This window comes from Aythya ferina (genome assembly GCF_964211825.1).
Source record: "Aythya ferina genome assembly, chromosome: 1".
NCBI lineage: Eukaryota > Metazoa > Chordata > Aves > Anseriformes > Anatidae > Aythya > Aythya ferina.
Window position 1 is genome coordinate 28,847,929 of NC_140296.1, and position 16,513 is coordinate 28,864,441.

General features: G+C 40.7%; 1 protein-coding gene across 1 annotated transcript in view; it reads left to right on the top strand.

The window, feature by feature from the left end:
* Positions 1-16,513, top strand: part of KPNA3 (karyopherin subunit alpha 3) — a 50,539-nt gene that overhangs the window by 20,815 nt on the left and 13,211 nt on the right. Inside the window, exons 3-10 of the mRNA XM_084505117.1 lie at positions 8,510-8,599; positions 8,814-8,843; positions 8,934-8,986; positions 9,077-9,172; positions 11,534-11,619; positions 14,612-14,698; positions 15,089-15,258; positions 16,432-16,476. Of these exons, the coding sequence (XP_084361243.1) occupies positions 8,510-8,599; positions 8,814-8,843; positions 8,934-8,986; positions 9,077-9,172; positions 11,534-11,619; positions 14,612-14,698; positions 15,089-15,258; positions 16,432-16,476 (657 nt within the window). The remainder of the gene's footprint in view (positions 1-8,509; positions 8,600-8,813; positions 8,844-8,933; positions 8,987-9,076; positions 9,173-11,533; positions 11,620-14,611; positions 14,699-15,088; positions 15,259-16,431; positions 16,477-16,513) is intronic.

The following is a 16,513-nucleotide window of genomic DNA, read 5'->3' on the forward strand; positions in this document are numbered from 1 at the left end:
ATATTAAATGCCTGGATCTGATGAAGCTGCTTACATGTCTGTTTTGGAAGATGGAATAAATAAATCGCTGCGTTGATCAGTACTAAACAATTACTGTGTGTGTTCCTGTGAGGTTCACTGCTCCCATACCACATGGCAGCTCTCACTCAGAAAGCATCTTTACCTTTTCAAGATTTTTTTCCAAGCGCTTGTTACTCATTTAGGAGCTGAGCAAACGAAGCCATCTCTGACATAGCAGCGTCTGGCAGAAGCTTGGCCCGGGCCTGGGTTGGCACGGTGAGGCAGTCAAATGACACTCCTCCTTGTCAGGTGTCCTCCGGTTCCATATCAGCCCTGCTGCACGCTCAGTGCGTTGTGGCAGTGGGCTACTACGTTTTGGAAAGGATGGGTTTGATTTCTGGCCGTGCTGTTAGTGCAGTGATGGTCCAAAGAGCTTAAAAAGTAGCCCCTTCTTTCCAGACAGACGAGATAACGATGTCAGTTTTGGTTCTGGAGGCTGTCTTCAGAATTTAAACTGCTCAATGTAGCGTGTCATGGCCTGGTCGGAGTTAGAAGGCTCAGTGCTTAATGTCAGCATTACAGCAGCACCCCAAAAGTGCTCTGTTAGCAACAGGGACCCTGGAATTAACTGGCAAAAATAGCTGGCTAGTGTCAATCTAAAACACGGAGGGGGGAGAAATAAGGGTTAGGACTCAGTTTAAGGCTGCATGCCTGAATGAAGACAGTGAGTCTGCTATTAGGGATTCTCTGGTTCGTTTGGCTTTCTGTGAGGAGGAAACTCAGCCTCAACTTGGGTCATTTGTGTGCTTTGGGAAGTGTAGTCAGTAGGGTCACTGGGTTTCATGCTGCCCTTCGTTTGAAGGGTTATGCTCCTAACCTCAGCAGAAACCGAGGATGCTGTCATCTTTTAAGGCCAGCTAACTAGAATCCTATAAACATCCAGGTCCCTCACAAGGTGTTTGGGTTATTTTTACTTTCTTGGCAAATTCAGCTGTCTCTGAGCTCATAGACATGAGCTCATGAAAGCCCTAATTGCCAGTTAAGATTGATGCATGACAAAGCAATTATTTTCTAAATGAGGGGTGGACTATGGGAGCCATGGCCATGTCCTTTTTCTTCTTTAGCCTGTTCTCTGGCATGCTGTACTTGTCCCCAGCCTGATCTCTCTTCTGTAAGATCATTTAGGAGCTGGGCATCACTGAAAAGAACCTGGCCCCATCCTCTTTGTTCCCTTCATTCAGATATTTATAGACCTTGATGAAATTCCCCGTGAGCTGTTTCCTCAGCAGGCTGAGCAGCCCCAGTTCCCTGTGCTCCAGTCCCATCATCATCTCCATGGCCCTTTGCAGGGCTCTCTCCATCACGTCCAGGTCTCCCCTGCACTGGGGAGCCCAGAACTGGACCCAGCACTCCAGGTGTGGCCTCACCAGTGCTGGACAGAGGGGACAGATCGCCTCTCTGGCAACGTTCCTCCTACGTCATCTTTGCTCCAGCCTTCCCTGGTCTCTGGGACCTGGGCTTCCTGAAGACCACTCTTGGTAGTGAAGACAGGCGGAGATGATGTTCAGTACCTTGGCCTTTTCCCTGTTCTCACGTTTCATTCAGTGGTGGGCCCACATTTTCCTTCTTTCTTGATAAGGATACACGTACAGAAGCCCTTCATGTTGCCCTTGGCATCACTGACCAGATTCGGTTCCACTAGGGCTTCAGCTTTCCGAACTCCATCCCTGGATGCTTGGGCCATGTCTCTGTATTCCTCCCATCCTTGCTTCCACCCTCTGCATGCTCCCTTTTTGCATTTGAGTTTTGCTGGGAGCTCTTCGTTCATTCCTACAAGCCTCTTTGTTGGGATGGACAACCCTTGAGCTTGGAGGAGGTGATCCTTGAATGTTAACCAGCTTTCTCGGGCCCTAATCCCACAATATTCTTCCAAGCAGATCCTCAAAGAGACAAATATCTGCTCTCCTGAGGTCCAAAGCTGCCGTTCACCTTCACAGTCCCAAATTGTTTGTTGTTGGACTGTACATCCTTAAGGATGTAGGCTCTCATGTTGATACCCTTGAGTTGTAGGACAATCAGATTGACCTTTTTAAGCATTTTTATGGCTTTCAAAGCTTTACAGTGCTGTTAGCAGTAGACAGTTTTGCTGTGGTGCTGTGCTGGTGGATGCTTTATCATCTCTGCTAGGAAGCTGTCAAGTTTTGGGTGCATGGCTGCTGTTGTTACGGTTATAGCTTAAGATCTGGGTGTTGTTTTGGGGACCAGAAAACCCACACTGACTTCTCAGATAGGCAACGTGTAATTGGTTATAAATGTTTGTTGCACAGCTTTGTTGTAGTTTATGCCACAGCCTGGATGGAGAGGAGATTATTGCAGGAAAGGAGTGGGGTGGGGAGGTCAGACTGAATTTTTGGAATATTTATTCGCCACTCCAGGCAAGCAAGGCCCAGGAAGAGATGTCTGATCTTGAAGCATTGTAATAATTGTCCTTAAGATGCAAAGCCTTGTACGTGATGCTAAGTAGAGAAATGTTGCAGAGGGACTTCTGTAGACGAGATAGCATGTCCAGATGTGTAGGGTGCTTATTAATAAAGGCCTGTTTACTGTAGGAAAAGTCCTATTTGAGCTCCTAGGAAAGATGTAGATCTACTTTTCTTCCCTTCTGCAGATCACTGCTTATTGTATTCGCCTGGAGAGCCTCCTTATATGCTGACCAAATGGCTGGAGAACATGTTCCTGTGTCATCATCTCAAGGCTTTTGGATTGTTTTATTTCCTTTGTCACGTTCTTAAATCCCTGTAGGTGTTGAGGAGCGCTGTGGCAGTGGGTAGAGCCACAGGTAAAGGTTTTTAGATGATCCCTTTACCACCCTGAGGTTGGAGCATTAGGCACTGAATTTCCTTTACAACGGACTGCGTCAGGTGCCGTCAGGCACTCCCCCCAAATTTGAAAAATAAAATAAAATAGGAATTACGTTTAAGTGAAACCTAAAACCCAGCTCGTTCTGTCACAACAGGGGCAACTTAAAAGGGACGGCCAGGCAAGCTGGATCCACCTCCACCACTGGCCTGGCCCTTCAGTCTTAACTTCAGTTTCTTCCTACTAGAGGCTGAGTTCCTGGACCTTTCCATGACATTAATAAATAGTTGATAAAGATGTTTTTTTTACCTGAAGGCGAGTATTTTATTGTTATTTCTCACTTCAGACCTTGGAGCTTCTCAACAGAGGTGAGGCCCTTTGTAGAACTTTCCCATATAACAAACGGGAGTTGCTCTTCATATGACAGGGGTTCTTCTTCTGTCGCTTTAGAAACTTACTTGCACTGATGGGCATTTTTTGAATCCCGTAGCCATCATCCAAGAAAGTAAACAAGAAGTACCGGGATCTGCAGGATTTGCATGCTTACTGGTCAGGATGCTTAGCCCTCCCCCTGCCAGGGAAACAGACATTTTGGGTGTCTGTCATCGAAGACTGTACACGAATCATCATGGTGGGCAAGAAAGAGCACTCGTGGTGCAGTTCCTGTTGTTCCTATTTGGTGATTTTGCCAGGCAGGCGTGTCCACAAACCTGTTGTTTGTATGGAAACATCTGTAGGCTGCCGTGGTGTGTTCCCTCCCTTGAGAATCATCCACTTGGAAGGAGAAGACCTGCTTGGTTTCCTTGGTGACGAGAACTCCCTTCATCAGGGATCCCAGCCTGACGCCTCTCCCTTTGAAAGATCTCTCACCGGTCCTTGAAGAGAATGGCTGTGTCCCAGTATGCTCGTTTGCCTTCGGCTTCACCAGAGGAGCCTCCAGAAGAGGCTGATGATGTGATACAGGCCATAAGAAAATGAGATTTGTCACAATATGACAAAATACAAACATTTTACAGTCTCTTTGAGTTGCAAATCATATTCTTTCACCTTATGCAGGGGAATTTCACTCTATGAAATTCCTGTATACAGAGCTTGGTGATTTAGCTGACCCAAAACTTGATACTTTTCAAAATGGACACAGCTGTTTCAAAGAGCCTTAGAGCTGTTTTTTAGGACCAGGAGGTTCCACGGACATTTTGAATTTATAAGAAGTGCTAGTAAGGATAGCTTTCCTTCCTAAGAAATCTGTAGTGCTTCTCAGTGTGCATATATGTTCCTGCCAGTTGTTTTTCAGCCCAACCATCTGCAAACAGTGAGGAGCTACAGGAACATTCTTGTTCTTTCTCACTTTTCCTGGCTAAGGTCAAAGCTTCTGGAGCCTCTTACACCATATGACTGACAGCCTGAAGATGCTGCCTGCAGTCACAGGAACTCTGGTATCAAACTTGGTCAGTTCTGTCCTGGGAAGTTCAGTTCTGTTGGAAGGGACCTCAAAGCCCACCCCGTCCCACCCCCCTGCCATGGGCAGGGACACCTCCCACCAGCCCAGGTTGCCCAAAGCCCCATCCAGCCTGGCCTTGAGCACCTCCAGGGATGGGGCAGCCACAGCTTCTCTGGGCAGCCTGTGCCAGGGCCTCACCACCCTCTGAGGGAAGATTTAAACCTGCCATCATGTGTGTGTGATGGCTCAGAGCTTGGAACAGCATCATTGGTGACCTCACAGTGATGTGCCTTCGTTCCTGCTCTCTGTGGAGCTGTTCATGGGGAGCTGCGTTGTCTTTCACAGCTGGGCACGCTGCTGCTGGTAGGAGAGCAGTCCTGTGGGGGCTGTTCAGGGATTCATGGGAGTCCCCTTCAAGGTAAAGGAAGTTTTGGGGAGTACTGCTTGGAGATAGCCACTGCATTAACCTCTGCATGGACAGGTGCTTGAAGGAGAGAAGTTTCTTCTCAATTCCTGTTCTTCTGGAGCGATGTGTTCATTCAGACCCTTCCTTCTTCCCTCTTTGTCCAAGTCCCTGAAGGATTTCTAGGGAACTGGAAGAAGTTAAATGTGTTCACCACCCATTTTATGGCCACAAGCAGAGAAAACTTGTGCATGTCTCCCTAGATGCTGCAAGCAAACTACGTCAGCTTACAGCATTTGCATAGCTGCTCACTCCCTGTGAATAAACATGAAGTGTGGATCTTAAAGAGTAATGCTTACAGGCAGGTAGTCTTTCCGAAGTCCTTAAGTGAAGAGAGAGGGAATAATCCAGTGCTTCGTCCACTGGCACTCTCTGGACTTACTGCCTGGTGTTTGGGGAGGGTGATTTTCCAGGATCATCTTTCAGGATGTTAGAGAGGAGATACCAAGATGCATCTGCAGTCTTGTTTTGTGGAGTTACTGCTTACCACAGCCTCTGTGCTACCTCTTGCAGGGGCACAGCCCTGGAGAGCACTGCTCTCTCAGAGCACTGCAACTGTATATATCGTGGGATACACATTAATAGCAGTACCACAGTTGCTGCAGCATGGCTTTGCTTCTTGCATCCAAAAACTTGTAGATCTTCAAAGCCAGAAAACGCGTGATGCACTTTTCAACTGTTTCTAGCTCCTGTAGCTTTGGGAGGAAAAAATAGAGGGTGGAAGTAATGCTCAGGAGATACAGATACAGCCCACATGTGTGTGGATATCATCATAATATTCTTACCAATTTTAAGAAGGTGATATTTATTGCAAACGGATGGCATCTATTTAAAATCAACGCAACTGGCAAGACGTTGCCCTTACTTCTCAATTTGGGCTTAGGATAAGAGCGAAGCAACCTGACTTTAAATGTCTCTTGCATAGCTTCCACGTCCTGGAGGGATTTCAGCTGAAGCTGTCTGAGCTGCCTCCACGCTGCGCCAGCACAGATGCGTTGTGTGGAGCGCTGGGGAACAGTGGTGTGCCATTTTCCTCTCCCCAAATGTGGGGACGGTTCCTGAAGGTCAGAGGATTCAGCAGTGGGGGAATCTGCTAATACAGAGGTGAAAAAAAAAAAACACCACTGTATGTAAGAATTTATGACTTGAACTTTTATTCTTTCAGCAGATGGGAGAGTTCTGGGAATAAGAAACTTGAAAATAACAAAAGAGGCAATATGACTAGAAATTTTCAGTAAGTTCAATAAAAATATTTCACATTTGCTAAATTCTTGGCTGTTCTGGGTATTTCATCGTCATTTGAATCAAGGAATCTGCAAGAGTCCTGCATCTAAAAGGATTTTTACAGAAATTTAGAAGACCACCTGTCTTCCTGCAGGGTGTTGCAATACGTCGTTGAGTGCCGCTGATAATAAATCACTGAAAAATCAGTAAATCTCACTGGTTGAATTGGTATGGATAACAGCTCTTGAAACAAACATGCTTTACCAAAAAAACCATAAAGCTCTTTCCCTGAGTTTTATGAGCATGACAGTCCAGCCAAATACTTCAGGAGAACTCGGTCTGCAAACCCTGCCTTGCACTGCAGTGGTTTGCTGCTAGCGACAAAGAAACTCAATCCTCCCCGGTAAATGATTTACTGTCAATCAGTTAACTTGCTCCAGCAGACAGTTAGCAACAGTTCTGCACCAGGACCCCAATTTATTCAGGCTGCACCTTTTCTGCAAAGAGGGCACGACTGCTGGACCCGTGCGTGCACCCTAATAATGACATTTTTCTCCCTATACATTTATTTCTGCGTATGCAAACTCCGGTGTGGACCGATGTGATCTGCAGTGGTATCTCTGGGTGGAAAGAGAAGGACTGAAGAAATCAGGACGTCAGACATCAGGCATCAATCCTGCTCCCGGTTTTGGTTTGTTCTCCCCTAGAGGCAGAGCTGCTCGTGTCCGTCAGAGGCAGGACGAATTGCTTCCTCAGAGGGGGATGTGAGCGTAGGAGTGCAGAGCTGCACGTGGGGAAATGGGATCTGCTCCCTGCAGTTGCCAAAGCACGGGCCGTGGTTTAGACAAACAGGAGGAAAAGGAATTGTGCTTGAGCAAAGCCAGATTGACTGGGGTTGAATGGTGTTTGCTTAAAATGGCAGTGCCAAGCAGTTGGTGGGGAAGAACACCAGGAATATAACATCGGTCTTCACAGCGAATCCGTCCTCCAGTGTCTGCCTGGTGCAGCTCGTCTGCGTGACACTTTCTTCTCAGCATTTGATGCCTGCTCATTTCTATCTTCCCTCGCTCCAAAAGCACTTGACGGCAACAAACATCTAACGCTTGGCTGGATGGGTGTGCTCGAGTATCCTGGCATCGCTGTACAGCTCTGGAGGGGCTGCTGTAGCTCATCTTGGTGATCTTGTGTGCTCTCCGAGGGTTTGGTTTCTGTTCTTGGTCTTGAAAAAAAAAAAAAAAAGCTAAGCTGAGTCTGTGAAATACGTTCTTCTGCATTAAAGAGCTATTTCATTTTGGTGCTGGGTTATTGTTTTAGCATTCTGTATCTGAAAAAATCTTAATACATTGCTTGGAGCCTTTCACACCGAGGCCGGTAAAGTCACTTTAAATTCATTTTCAAATGTCTGAACGGTGACAGTCAGAAATTTGGGGTCTGAAATTATTTGTCTATCTAACATACGATAAAATGAAACACTGAGGGGAGACTCTTAACAAACGTGATTCGGTTTAGAGGGTTTCTTATCCTTTACGAGCAAGGCGTGATGTGATACAATCTCCATAGTCACTACCGTTTGTTTAGCAGATAATTGTTTGGAGACTGAAAGGCCTGCTGCTCATTGCTAGGGTAATAGGTTTGTTTTAGATATTATTGCAGTTTAATACACCTTTTCAAGGTTTTACTTCATTGGAGATTGAAATCTTAACGTGCTTACATGTATAAACAGCAGTGTTCAGATACGCTGCATCACCCTCATCCACTGCACTTTCTATCTGTGATTGTACACGTAGACATATAGCAAACAAGAAATCCAGGCTGAAATTGGGAAAATGCCACTTTATACCTTTGAAATATAATAATGATACTTTTAAGACACTCTAAATTTGTAAAGTTGTGTGTGTGGATGCAGTCACAACTCCTGATTTTACTGCCTCCTTTTTTTAATTAGGGTTTTAGGTGTTCAGATAGTCTAATTAAACAAGGTAGAAATGTTAAATGGGAACTTTATCACCAAAAAACCAGTGTTTTCTCTACCAATTCCTTAAAGGAGCTATGGCTGGATGGTGCTTTTTACTTCAGAAACTAGGCTAACAATGTGAGTGAGCGGGAAATACTGCAGGTGTCAGTGTGTAGGACGCATGCTACTTCACACACAAGGTGTAAATTCATGTAACAAGGGAACTTGAAGGTAAGTTTACCTGAAAATTAATATTTCACTGGAAAATAATTTGTCTTCTCTGAGTCTAAATGTTAATGTCACCCAGATCTATGTGTTTTGTAAAATTGTTAGAAAATTGCTACCCAAACTGCAAGTTTTAGTTCATTCAAATGTCATGGATCATCAGTTCTGTCTGTGATTTGCAAGCTGCTAGGTTAACACCTGAAATACTGTTAATTTTGTTTGCAGCTATAAATGGCTTTATGAAAGTGGTCTTACCTAAAGTTTTATTTTGAAAGGGGCCATTATATTGTCACCCTGTACTAATTAGCATTGAATGTCATTATTTTTTGCTATTCCTTTATAGAACAAAAGAGACGAACATCTTTTGAAAAAACGGAATGTTCCCCAGGAAGAAAGTTTAGAAGATTCTGATGTTGATGCTGACTTCAAAGCAGTAAGTACCTTGATTCTGGAAATTACTTTTGAAACTTTGGTGTCTCAAAACACTGTATTCTGTTTTTACTTTAACACTGGAAGTCTTGAAGTTATTTGAAAGGAAAATTATGAACTGATACACTATTAAAATCAGTTTGATCGTACTAAAAGTTGAAAATGACAGTGTAATTCAACAACAAGATTACTAAAACACTTTTTTTTTTCTTTTCAAGCAAAATGTAACACTAGAAGCTATACTGCAGGTATGTTATATTTACTTATTTATTTTTAGTTAGAATTGATTGTTCTGTGGATTTTTTTTTTATAATTTTTACTGTCCTTTTTTTTCCCAGAATGCCACAAGTGACAACCCAGTGATCCAGCTGAGTGCTGTCCAAGCTGCAAGGTAAAAAAAAGTAAAGGCACAGAAATACACTTCCTACGCATTTTTTCATGATGAAAGTTACTTATTTTACTTTTGCATTTAATTTCACAGAAAACTCCTATCCAGTGACAGAAATCCACCTATTGATGACTTAATAAAATCAGGAATTTTACCAATTCTGGTAAAATGCCTAGAAAGAGATGATAAGTAAGTATACTTTTAAAAATGTTTACCTTTACTGAAAAACTAAAACCAAAACGCTCTGGGTACTTATTGCAAATGGAACTGAGGGATCCACAGCATCACAAAATCTTACACGGTGGAGCAGATTCCATGACAATAGACCCTAAATTCTCCAGGAGTATTTATGCTGCCACTGAAATGTCACTTTCTTTGTTAGTGCTTGCTTGAGACTATCTAGGTAAAGGAGGATACTATGCTACATTTCTCATTGGTTTTGAATATTTCAGACTTTTCTGTTCACTGTTCTTTAAAAAATGTGTCTCAGTGTGTATTTGTGAAGGCAGAGCATATGCTTGGTTGTGAACAGGGCTGTTCTCTGCACCAGATCATAGTTATTATCTCTTTCATTAAGGTAATTAGCTTAAGTTTCTAGCTCCTTTCATTCATACTGCAAGGTGGGCTTCTTTCTGGCTCTGTACCGCTCCCTCATGTGATGTTACAAAACAGTAAGCACGCTTTGGGTTCTGATTAGTCACTGGAAAACGAGCTTCAGTAAATGAGAATGCTGAGTCTGTAGTTGCACGGATTTCAGGTCATGTCAGAAAACTGCCATGTTCCACGATCCACAAGCCCCTTAAGATAGATGGAGATTAATACATCTGAAGTAAATGTTTTAGGCTCTCTTTGGTCTGGGGCAGCCAAAAATATATTTACAGTATTTCCATTTTCAAGGTTATTTCTGCAACCGCAAGGGCTAGAAACTTCAGAAAATGCAAACTGACATTTTGGGTATAATTTGACGGTTGCAAAACATGAAGCGTGAGGAGCTTTCTTGTTTGTTTAGCAAAACAATTACTAAGAAGGCAGCTGGCAATAACGTTCATATCAGGATAGCATTTTAAAATGGGTCACAAATGTCTGTCTGCTGTAGAAGTAGATGGTTCAGTGCCATGAAAATTCATTTAATTTGAATTTTATGTATAGTGTATGGTTTATCTTTGTAAACGTTTATTAAGCCTTTTGAAACTGAACATAGCATTTTCCTAAGCAGTCCTTTTAATAGTGATTGCTATATAATATTCAGTAGAGGTGAATTCTGCAAAGGCTTTGTTTAACAGATCATTAAAGCTGATGTTCATGTTGTAACTGAAAACTTACCCCAAGGCCGCTCAGGTCCCAAGGGGAAGAAAAATTCCTTGTGTGCTTGAGGACCAACACAGAACTAGCATGTTAATGCGTTTGATCCTAGAACACAAGGCTTATAGATAGCTGCCTACAGGTACTATTTGTTTTTACAAATCCTTATTTACACCTCTTGGGCCTTCATCTCCATTTCTTTCGCAATCCCATCCCCAATAATACTTTTAAAATGCCTTGGAACTAATGCACAGGAAAAGCTTAAGGGAAGCGAGTGGCGTGGCTGTATAGAAAACATAACGGTGAAGACAGCAAAAAGCACAGAAATGAAAGAGTCACCTAATAGTAAACACTCTCTGTTCTTCCTGAAGCTAGACACCTTGCTGTTATTGCAACCACTGTAAGCTATAAAGCCTTTTATAGCTTTTACAACTTTTAACCTTTAACATTTGCTTGAACAAGTTTTCCTGCAAGCTGTTTTACTGTACTTCTGGTGGCACAGACAACAGCAGCTGATAGACACCATCTTGGGTTAGACATTCCCCCAGCTTTTATAGTATTTGTAACTAATTTTATCTGCATTTAGTAGGTTGGTTTTAGCACGGTTTTGATGCAGTCTTTCAATACTGATTCTAGATCTTTACCCTGTCTGTGATGGAGCAGAAAAATGCCTTTGTCCCAGTGTACCTGCTTGCACTGCCTCTCGGATGTGATGTCAGAAGGGCCACAAGCGTGTTATTAGTTATGGGCAGCCATGGTTAATTTATTGAGAACTGCTAACGACAGTAGGAAAGTTACACTTCTTCACTAAGTACGCCTTTGGGTCAGCTGGATGTGAAGAGGTGTCTGTTACTCATTAGAGAGGCATAATTAAATTTGATGATGATGCGTACTTGAAATCTTTCATACTGGAGATAATTAGTTAATTAGAGTAGCGGTCAGCTTCACTAGCTGGTGTGTGCTTCAACAAGTATTGCAGTTTGGTTTTCTTTTCTTTCTTTTAGTTTTTACTAATCTGAAGTTGGAATGATTGGCAGTTTAAAAAAAGACATAGAGTGTAAAGTTAATATTTTTCTCTCATCTCTGTTCTGAAATGTCCAGCCTCAGAGTATTTTGGAAAAACTTGTAGCTTGGTGGCGCTGCTTAAATGTAGCATTTGCGAGCGCTTGCAGCTATTCATGCTGAAGTCATCCATAAAATGATCTGAAGATTGTTTCAAGTTATTACTGTAAAATTATTTCCTTACAGCCCTTCATTACAATTTGAAGCTGCATGGGCATTGACTAACATAGCATCAGGCACTTCTGCACAAACTCAAGCTGTTGTACAGTCTAGTAAGTATGAAAATTTGTTTACTGGGGGGTTGTGGATATTTTGGGTAAAGGACAAAAAGGGGATTTTTGGATAACATACCACTTGTTATCAAAACTATTAAAATTATAAAATTGTATATATCGGTCTTTCTCGAAAGTTTCTAGTTTTGTTCTTGAAGGTTGGTCTGTTTGTCAGTAACAATTAATACTAAGGATCACAGAACTGAATCTGCCTGTAAAGAAGATAGAGAATGAATGACAGGTGATACGAGTTTGACAAGAACGTTAGTCCTTTCTAATTCTGGGGTTGATTATTGAATTCATATACTGTTAATTCCCCTTCAGCTAAACCTTTCATTAGAAAGTAATTCTTCCTACCTCGAAGGTATGTTCGTAAATCTTACTGAAGTTGTTAAATACACAGTTATGTAAGATTGCCCATTTAAATACACAGTTAAGAAAATTACCATCTTTTCCTTTGACCATATGATTCATCTCTCCTGTACACACTGTGTTTGTTGTGCTGGCTTCGGTTCTTATTTAACCAGCCACTGACACTTCCATTATGAAGACAGAAAATTAAAGCTAATTGAAGATAATTTATGTGTGCTGATTTCAATCAATCTGTTCTTATTTTTCTGGGTTTTATATGTAGCTTTTGTGTATCAACATGCTTCCTGCAAACAATCACCTTTATGCTAAATGCAATGTGTTGTCATTAAATGGGAGGCTATAGCTAAGTAATTATGATAAATTGTCTTAGTTTATTCAAAGTCTGTTTTTATGTGGGAAAACGGTGACTTAGTTATTTAATTTTTTTTTTTTTTTTGTGTAAATATTTGAACCTGTCTTTCAAATCTAAATGCAAGTATGTTTTTTTTTGGCTAATAAAATATCCCACTAATAGATTCTGTACTGTTAATGTATTGGAGCAATAGAATAAGAATGCTTATCAAAATGAGCTTTGGGTATAAATCCAGAGCCTTTAAAAATTGTAAAAATCTTGAAATTGTTTAGAAAAAAAATAACACTTTAAATGATTTGGGCACCTCCGTTTTTGGATTGCTTTACAAGTATCTAAATATCTTTGGAAACGTATTTACAAGTTTTCATCCTTCCCAGCAGCTTGTTAATCGGTTAAGCGTTTCTTCGGTCCTTTTTCAAGCTGCAATGTTACCATCTTTGGGTGAAGGAATCCAATTGAAAAGGCTATTTACAGTATTTGCTTTGCTGGAAAAAAAAGTGTGGAAATAAGATCTTAATGTGAAAATTAAAATTAAAATGAGAATGAAGAAATGCATGTGTACAGCAGTGGAAAGTTAAAAGCCTTGCTGTTAGATGCAGAATTACTCCAAGTTCAGGCTGGGATTTGGCCCGCCCCAAATCTGTTCAGCTAATGCTTGAAAAGAAGCGTGATAAAATGATCTGCAAAAGCAAAAAAAAACATTTCCTAAGTTTTGCTTCTGAAGAGAAAAAGGGCAGAAGTTTAGTCTGGCTGCCTTGTGCTGGGAGGTGACTCAGGGACTCTGAACTCTGCTCTATTTTTGATAAGGAAGGCTTTGAGGAAGCAAAGCGATAGACCCTTGATAGTCCCAGCTTCAGAGGAGGCTGCTCCAGCCTAAATCCAAAAGAAGAAGGTTTCCTGCAATCCAGAGGGACAGATGGCAGCTGGAGGGCCTAGCAAGAGAGGGAAAGTCCTGTACTCACAGCACAGATCTGGCACCAGCCAATTTGGAGCAGAAGCAATTAATTTTTTGAGAGCAGTAGATGAGATAACGTGCGGCTCACGCTTTCTCAGACTGTCCTGCTTGAGTGCTGATATGAAAAATAGTTTCATTTCTGCTTTTGAAAGCATACCAGGAGTGCAGTCTAATATAAACTGCATACTTGACCCTCCTCTCTCTGAAATATGTTGAATGCATGTATGGCTGAAATGTGATCTCAGGAATCACTGGGAAAAGGGAGCTTGAATATTCCTCGTGAGCTAACGGAAGTGGGATGATTGTGACAAGAAAAGAGAGAGTGTTCTTAAGCAATGCTATATTGCTTTCCTTGTCAGTTGTAGGCTACTGCTGAGTTACTCATCCAGGTTGGGGAAAGAAATTTAGGTTCTCTTTATTCTTCATCGCTCTCTATTTTTTTTTCCAGGAAAATAACAGCATGTTTTGGCTTCTTATTGCATCCTAAATTGCCAACAGAATATTGATCCATAGCTGCTCACAAATTGTGTTGCAATTCTTTAAAATTTCTGCAGCTATTGTGGTTCTTATGGTATCTAAAGATAAAATACTCCTTCCTTCCCTTCCAGAGTATATAAATTGATGTATTTTACTTTGCTTAGAAAGGCTATAGGACAAGTATGATAATATATAGATTTTTTAAAGTGCTGTAAAAATTCCCATCTTTCAAAGAATACAGATTGTCTGAGAGAAATAGCACATGGGAGTAGTCTCTTAAATGTATTTACTTCATCAGAGACTGAAATCTAAAATCAGTGCCACTTCCTTAATCTGTGTTATATAAGAACAAATAAAAACTCATCTTAGTACTGTATGGCAGATGGATGCAAGTCTTCACTGCATGTGGAAACTAACTATAGCCACCTCTTGGGAGGAAGCTATTTTCTTAAAGTCAAGATTTGAAGCACATTTGCATGAGTAGGCATGTCTTTCTGCTAGGTATGTATTGCTGTCTTGGATAACTGGGAAATCTGAATCACCAGGACATTAAACCTAGCACCTACAGATCCGTGGCTCTTCTATAGCACTTGGAGAACGATGGGGCAATGTTTAAATGTGGGGAGCAGTGTTGTTTAATAGTTGCTTGTTCGTGAGTCTATTTTTTCCCTCTCTAGATTTTTATAGAAATATTTAACTGAAATTTTATGTGCTGTTCATAAGAGAAATCTGTATCTTAGTATAAGGCATGGTAGAGAAAGCTTAATACGGATCAATGAACTTATGATGCATATTATGTTCCAATAAAAACAAATCCGATCTTTTACATTCTATAGATGCAGTACCCCTCTTTTTGAGACTACTTCATTCGCCACACCAGAATGTCTGTGAGCAGGCTGTCTGGGCTCTCGGAAATATTATAGGTAACTGTTCTTCTTATAATGGTTGGAATTCAGGGAGCGTTTCATTTTCGAATTTGACTTTTGAACATTGGCATTATCATGTGAGACTATGTTTCCTCTGAATTCTGTGACGAATACAATTTTTCATGTGGCCAGAATTACATCTGTACATGCTGTTTTTTTCTAAAGAGTAGTGCCACTTGCTACACAAAATGTTAACAGGATAAATTCCGTGTCTCTAAAATATACATACATATCTGTACGTATGTATATTTAATTGAACACCAACTTTTAGTAGTAAACTATCGGTGAGGAAACATAGAATTTCAGTATCCCGACATGTCATTGCATACATTTCAAGATTTTCCATTTTTAATGTAATTTCTTTTACAACAATTTTCATTTCTGTAGGTGATGGTCCTCAGTGTAGAGATTATGTCATATCACTGGGAGTTGTCAAACCTCTTCTGTCCTTCATCAATCCCTCCATTCCCATCACCTTCCTTCGGAACGTCACATGGGTCATTGTAAATCTCTGCAGGAATAAGGACCCCCCACCGCCTATGGAGACAGTTCAGGAGGTAAATAAAGAATTACAAGAGAGATAATTTTTTATACTCCGGGCTAGAAGCTAGATATTTCACATTGTCATACTATGAATTTATGTATGTCTTTTGCCACTGTCTTCTGTCACTTACCAGTTGTTAAATGAAGTAATTTGACCAATTTGGTGCTTCTTACTGAGATTATAACAAAGCTACTCATAACATCTGAAACTGAACGTTGTCTGATTACCCATATATTAGAATGGGCGCAACAAAAATTAACACCCTAGAAAGTGTTAATGTACTCAGCATTTAATATTTTTATCAAAAAAGACTACAAACAGGGTTCTGTATATATTCTGTATAGAGGATTATTCAAACAATTATTTTCAGTAAGAGGAAATACATATATTGAATGTAGTGTAGTTTGATTAGTTGTGAACATGCAGTCATTGTCAAGTCCTCACTTGAGAAGCATCTGCAAATCTTTTTAAACTGGGGAACAAATACAGTGTTTGGAGTAGGCACATCTCGTAAAGTTATTTGACTAGAACTACAGTTGTAATGTAAGTAAAGTACTTCATTTTAAGCTAAATCCCAAAGCACAGATACAGGTTTTGAAGCTGTGTGAAGATTGGAAGTGCAAGGTTGGTAGTGAGTAAACTTCAGTGAAATCTCAAAAATGAAGCAGAGAACAAGGAAACTCTTAGAAGTAAGAATTTACTGGGAAAAACAAAACAAAACAAAACAAAAAAAACTGTTTTAAGCAGTCTTGCCATTACTCAGTTATATACTTTCTCTGTACATTTATATAAAAATATATAATCTTATGTCAATCCAAAGAGGGTTTTATGAAATAATTTAGGCTAATAATTTTTACTATGTTTTTCAGTAACTTTAAGCTTTCATAAATAGCAGGGAGATGTCTTATCTATAGCGTTTGCGTGTTTTCTCTCAAAGTGTAGTCTGCTCTCCGTGTGTCTTTGAAATAAATTACTTTCTTGTATTTTCACAAATTTAAAATAAAATATACTTTTATACATACTTTGGGGGAGGGAATGAGCAGTCGCTGGGAAGTACATGAGTGTAATGTACTAATGCGGTCTCAAGCATTAGTCTTGAGTCTCAAGTTTTGTGACTGCACTACTTGGATTCGTGTTTACACAGCAAATTTTATTCTACTCTAATGACTGATGAACTTCTTTTCAGATTTTGCCAGCATTGTGTGTTCTCATTTACCATACAGATATAAACGTAAGTAATTTCTAAAGCTCTAGATATTTAGATTCTT